The sequence below is a fragment of the Cydia strobilella genome, chromosome 12, assembly GCF_947568885.1.
Source record: "Cydia strobilella chromosome 12, ilCydStro3.1, whole genome shotgun sequence".
NCBI lineage: Eukaryota > Metazoa > Arthropoda > Insecta > Lepidoptera > Tortricidae > Cydia > Cydia strobilella.
The window spans coordinates 4392200-4399010 of NC_086052.1; the positions used below are offsets into that span (position 1 = coordinate 4392200).

Here is a 6811-nt window from a genome sequence, read left to right on the forward strand (position 1 = left end):
CTTATGTCATCTTCCCATCTGCGGTAATTGATAGCGAATAGCGATATATAATTGGAAAGATTAGGATTGCTTTCACATTTGCGTAGAGATTTTGTAACTCGTTAATTTTGTAAATTAAATAATATCTCGTAAGTTTCTTTCATATATTTTATATAATTTTTTAGTCCTTATATTATTATTCATTGTGTTATTCGGCCCATTGTCTATATGTAGGTACATACATGCTATACAGAGCTGATGATAGATAATTTTCCGAATCGAGAACCATAAGGAACGAATAGAAATAATGAGCCTTGGTCTTGTTTCATAATACCTCGCTATTAGAATGCTGGCTACATAAATAATGAGATGTCTATTAAGTAGTAAGGTGAAGGATTGTATGAATTCTTTATGAACGTAATGGACGGTTTATTATATTGAAATAAATGGGGATTTCTTTCTTGACAGTTATTGTGGTGATTGGTTGGATAGGTATAATGGGTATTTAATAATAACTGCATGTTATATAGTAACGCACGCATGTCATTCTACTTAAATTAGCTATATAATATTGTTAGGTTTACTTAAAATAACTAGGAATAAGTACATACAAATCATTTTCAGAGGGGCCCAGAAATAACTTCTTTAACGCATTTACTGCCAGGGGGCGTGGCCTAAGAACAAACTTGTATGACGGTGAACGCACATGTGCGTTGGGGGCAGTGAATGTGTTAACAAAAAATTTACTGCGGTATATTTTTGATAAGTTTAACAAACATTTGCATTTGTGTATTAAAGTTAAACGAGAATATTTGGAAAATAATACATTTTGTTTTAATTAAATAATTTTAGTTTTAATTTTTAATTACATTTTGTAAAAGGCGTTATAAGTAATAAAAATATTCATAAAATTACCCACAATCGCTTAACTGAAACAAAAGTTCTTAAAAATGTTCTTTTATGCACAAACGCAAATATTTTATATAGTAATAAACAATATGTACCTAGGATGTACCAAAATCTTTGTCACCTTATTTTTGGGCCAGCGTGACTGATCGACAAATTAATACCTCTTAAACCTTGTGCCAGATTGAAGGTATGAACAATCTATACACTAACTCACTAGGATATCCTCTCCTTAGGCTCTAGAAGTTAAAGTTAAATACTGCAACTAAACTTTTATACATGACCATTTCAGGTATGCAACCGGGCAGAACCATCTGACTGATTTCATCGGTATGGAGCCAAGCAAGAAGCGTAAGCGGCGAACCTCGTTCACACCACAAGCCTTGGAACTGCTGAACGCACACTTTGAAAGGAACACGCATCCATCTGGTTAGTTGTTTTTTTTACTCGTCACATACCTAAAAAAAACTTCTCCCCTGTGTTAGTGTAAGGCTAGGACGCTCGAGATAGGCGTGCAGCGGGCCGGGGCGTGCGGCGTGCATGTTAAACAAATGAAAACGTATAAGAGCGGCCTTAGTGCACGCTGCTCAAATCACTTGTGAGCCCGACGCCACGCTGCACGCCCCGCCGAACGCTCCGCTTCGAGCGGCCTTACACTTAAGCGAGTAAAATCGGATTTACTCCCTTTAACGTGACGGGTGCTATCTTGGAAGGGCCACAGACCGGACTTAAGCAAATGAACAGAACCATCTGACCGCCTTCATCGGCATGAAGGCAAGCAAGAAACTTAACAATAGACCTCGTTTATACCGCAAGCTTTGGAGCTGCTGAACGCGCACTGAGAGGTAGGTTCTTTTCAGGGTTCCGTACCCAAAGGGTAAAAACGGGACCCTATTACTAAGAGATGATGTATTTCTGTTGCCGCTATAACAACAAATACTAAAAAGAACGGAACCCTCGGTGCGCGAGTCCGACTCGCACTTGGCCGGCTTTATTTCACTACATATATGTGAACACACATAGCAAAACCGGCATTGGCATAACAATCTGACTGAAATCATTGGTATGGAGCGAAGCCACAAGCGTAAGGCTGCCTTTCCACTGAGACGGAGCCGAGCGAAGATAAGAGAAATCAACCAATTGGCTGTAATCCACATCTCTTCTCCGCGCCGCTGGTTTACAACCATAATAAAATTTCATCTAAATAGTTTCAGCGGTTTCATCGTGAAGAGGTAACAGACAGACAAACAGAGTTACTTTCGCATTTATAATATTAGTAGGGAAATCCCTTCCCTATAAGATTTAAGGACTTTATAGCTATAACATGTTATTTTTTAGGGTTCCGTACCCAAAGGGTAAAAACGGGACCCTATTACTAAGACTCCGCTGTCCGTCTGTCTGTCCGTCTGTCCGTCTGTCACCAAGCTGTATCTCGTGATCTGTGATAGCTAAACAGCTGAAATTTTCACAGATGATGTATTTCGGTTGCCGCTATAACAACAAATACTAAAAACAGAATAAAATAGAGATTTAAGTGGGGCTCCCATACAACAAACGTAATTTTTGAGCGAAGTTAAGCCACGTCGGGCGGGGTCAGTACTTGGATGGGTGACCGTTTTTATAGTTAATGATACGGAACCCTTCGTGTGTGAGTCCGACTCGCACTTGGCCGGTTTTTCATATTCTATCTAGTGTTAGGTACCTACCCAGGTTACTAATTAACCCTATTGCTTTTAGTTATTGTGGATTTTTTCTATTTCCCCATCTAGTCCATCGTAAATATTACAAATATGTACTTAATAGTGTGCCATGGATAAATAGTTTTTTGAGTTAATTCATTCCTTACCAACATTTATTTTTAAGTTTTTCTGTGAGCCCTTACTCTGAGAACCCCTGACTTGCCTGCAATTGTCACTTTGACAGTCGCAGTGTAGTTTGTTTACATTAATTTCGTGTGTCTAAAAATTCCAGTATATGCCCCTACGTTTGATTTTGTTTGTTTGAGTTAGGAGCATTTAAAAATTTGTATGAAATCTGTTTTTCGCTTCTAATTTTTACAATAATCAAATAGCTATGGTTAATATACTTACATCAAATTATGTAAAAATAATTTCCATAATATCCAGAGAGGAAAATGGGGACTACGTTTGTATGGAGAAGCAGCTGTCCCCTTTCCTCTTAAGAAATGCTCCAGAAAATGCAATGATATATGACTCAGATTCATTTTCGCCTTTTTTTTCAGGTACAGAAATAACCGGCCTAGCTCACCAACTGGGCTACGAACGCGAAGTCATTAGAATATGGTTCTGCAACAAACGCCAAGCTCTCAAAAACACTGTCAGAATGATGTCGAAAGGAATGGTCTAAATCCAACTACAACACCCATTATAAAGATCTACTTACGGTGCGTCCAAACCGAGCTAAATTTTCCCGCCTAAGTAAATTGTAACACCTGTTATCCCAATACATTTTGTGTCAGAAACGAAACTCCAGTCTTACGATTGACTCACCGGCGGCCAAGAATTAGAAAGGTTTACTAAGTACCTATTTTGTTTTAATAATCAGTTCAGTGTGGACGCACTATTAACTGGCTGGTAAACGACATAGACTACCACATTTTTTTTAAGTTTTTTAACTTGAAAAATGGCGCGATTAGTCTATTTCCATGAACCACAGGTACCTACTAGAAAAGTTAGTGATGGGATATAGATTATCGATGATTTTGTTACTATTTTACTGCATTTAGTTTATCATGATCTGTTTAAAAAAAATGTCTCTTATATTGACCGACATGTTGCATTTATATGAACGTTGTCATATTTTTCTTTACTCCGGTTCAAACTAAATATAGGTACAGTTTGTAAGATAACAAGAGTTTTCTTACACACTTTTTTCATTACACGTCATTCCAACCCACCTATGCTATGTTCCTTCGCTAGATATTCTAAACTGCCCTAAATCTTTATTAAAACAAAGTGCGAAAAAAATAATTTTATCGCACCATCTTACATTTCAATTAAAGAAATGTTTGTACGAAAACTCACAGGAATTTCGCTCTTAAAATAAATTCAATATGGATAGGATTTTTGATAAAATGTAAAATTAAAACAAATTTCGACTGAAATATTTGTCTCGGCGTAGTTTTAACCATGAATGGAGTATTGTAGAATAGGCGTAGGTGTCTAGTACAAAATCATTACCTAATATCGGGTTCCTGATAAAGCCATTTTTTGTTAAGTTATACAAAGCTTGCATACCAGAACTGTGAGGGTGCACGGTGCACGCATGTCCCTACATCCAGTAAAACATGTTCTGTAAGCGCTTGAACTTCGCTTCACGTGCGTCTTAGTTTGATGTTCAAGAACAGGGCAGCATTATGTAGCAAAATATTGCATTTTGTAAATAAGTACAATATTAAATTCTCGATAGGTACTTGATAAAGTAGATGATAAATTAATTTATTGAAATACTCTGAGTTGTTCCGTTCTACTTAGCGAATGTTGCACTTTACAAGTTTTAGTAATAATCGATATTATGAAAGTACGTAGATTTAAATCATTATGTCGTCTGTCTTAGTGGCCTACTCAGATTTTTTTATCTAGTAGGTTTTTGTTGATAGATAGGATATAAAACGATATGTAAGTACATTATAGTTAATAAATACGTCGGCTTAAATGTAAATATCGTTTGTGTTTTTGTTTCGTATAATGTATTATTAATTTTAAGTTAAAGAGTAATTTAGCTTTGAACGATAATTTGTATGAATTGACAAGTTGGATTTTTGTGGCCACATTAACAATTAATTGTTTCACATATTAAAATATTTTAATTGATCACTTTGTCGTGCATGTTTCATTATAAATACACGTAACAGGGGGTCTCTCAATATCTATATGTTATGTGCATATTATTTTGGGTAGATATTAGTTACAAAAAAAAACTATAAAATTGCCTCGCATTTGGAAATGTAGATTTTGAAGTACATTATTATATTCAAAGATTTTCAAAAAATGGTCGTTATTACAATGTTTTATAAGTGTTTTGTGCCCGAAAAGTATGCACAAATTATTATAGTCTGGTCAAGCCTTTCATTTTGATAACTTGCGACTCTTTTTAATCGTCTCCATAGATAAAAATAACACAAACTGCGGTTATTATTTAAAGTATTTCAAAATGTTAGTGATTTAATAATTATACTATCCGGGACTGAATTAGATAAACTGGGGTTACTATTTAAACTTTAAAGAATTTCAAAATACTAGTGATCTAATAATTATACTACCCAACGTACAGAAAACTGTTACTATAGATTTCATAAAGTCATATTCAGAATAATTTATGCTTTAGTGACATCTTGATTTGGCACATAAGGTTAACTTTCAAGAAAATTCGTATTACTTAGAGTGGCAAGTGTAAATAATTTAGTAAGAAAGTTTTCAACTAAGACCTACTGTTAACTGTATTACCGATAGAATAAGATGTAATTTAACGTATGTTAATGACCAATGAAAACCAACTTGTGATCATTAATATTTGTACTGTTACCTACTACTTTAAACAAGAGTCGTTAAAAAATAATATTATAATAAAATTGAACATATTTTTCGGCTGTTGAAAAATTGTAAATACAATATTAAGGATAATAAAAACTATTTGGATTAATATTTAGGAACAAAGGGAAAAATATTATCAAAATTTATATTTTCAAAAATTATTACAAGTGCAAAAAGTGTATTTAAAAAAGGGATGTTTGGCCATAATCAAAATTTTACACGGAACGGATTTTTTATCGACTTAAGCACAACACTCCACACACACAAGCAGTAAGGTACACAGTGACTCAAAATTGTGCGGTGCGACTTTGAACCTTATCTACTTAAGCCGGAATCAGGTTTTTCGTCACCATTCATAATTCATAATAATATAATACAATGCTCTAGATGACTTTAGTAGTAATTTAAATACCTAATCGGAAAACAGTTTAGTAAACGTGCTAACGAAGAAAGTAGATAATACAAAGCAACGAAAAGCCTGATTCCCATCAAACATTAGTGTAATAGAGAAGGCATTTAGGATGCTAAGTACAAAGGATAATTTAACTATTAAACTGCTAGTCCCGTTATGAATAAAATAATTAAATCTTAATTGTTACTGGGCAAATTCGCATCGCACCGGTTTTCATAATTCGCATGTAACTTGTAAACAATATAATAGTCTAAATACATAAAATCTACACATAACTCAGCTGTAACACATATTCAAACCAAACTGTAACAATATGTAATAGTGTATTAATTTTTTCTTCCTGCAATGGTACCGAACGAATGACTATGGCTGCTGGTTTATGAAGAAAAGCAGAATAAAGGCAGATAACTGTTTGAAATACTTGTTTTATTATTTTCCTCTCTCACCTCGACTGTATTAGACAGAATCTTGATCTTGTCACCCTGGTAAACATAGGGATTGTAGGTACATATTCGTATTCAATAAGTACCTAAGGTGTATTGGGGTAAATTCGAAAATGCGGTCATTCTGAAAATTACAAATATTATACTAAGCTTTAACTAATGTAAAAAACGGGCGGAGCGGCGGAAAGCGCCGAAATTTTAAAACGTAATAAATATAAGAGCCTCGGTAGAGAGTATCATTTCGTTTGATATTTACCAGTAGCTTTTCGATGAAGGAAAACATCGTGCGGAAACTTGCGAAGAAATTTGTAAGGTGTATGTGTAAGTAGGTGTAGTCTCCAACCCGCATTAGGCCAGCGTAGGTACTATTAGGTATAGCGCAAGCTCTCGCACGCATGACAGGAGGCCTGTGTATAGGACGTATGCGTTATGTAGTCTGAATTATTGTTATGTGTGATGGTGGGGGAAATACAAACGACAACAACCGTCTGTGCCTTATTGTCGTTTGGTTACGGTTA

General features: G+C 35.0%; 1 protein-coding gene across 11 annotated transcripts in view; it reads left to right on the forward strand.

Moving 5' to 3' along the window:
* LOC134745928 (POU domain, class 6, transcription factor 2) overlaps positions 1 to 6268 on the forward strand; it is a 211364-nt gene extending 205096 nt beyond the window's left edge. For all 11 annotated transcript variants that reach the window (XM_063680055.1, XM_063680051.1, XM_063680057.1 and 8 more), the window contains 2 exons: positions 1178 to 1314; positions 3128 to 6268. In XM_063680055.1, the coding sequence (XP_063536125.1) occupies positions 1178 to 1314; positions 3128 to 3252 (262 nt within the window). In that variant the 3' untranslated portion in view covers positions 3253 to 6268. The remainder of the gene's footprint in view (positions 1 to 1177; positions 1315 to 3127) is intronic.
* Positions 6269 to 6811: the final 543 nt, after the last annotated feature.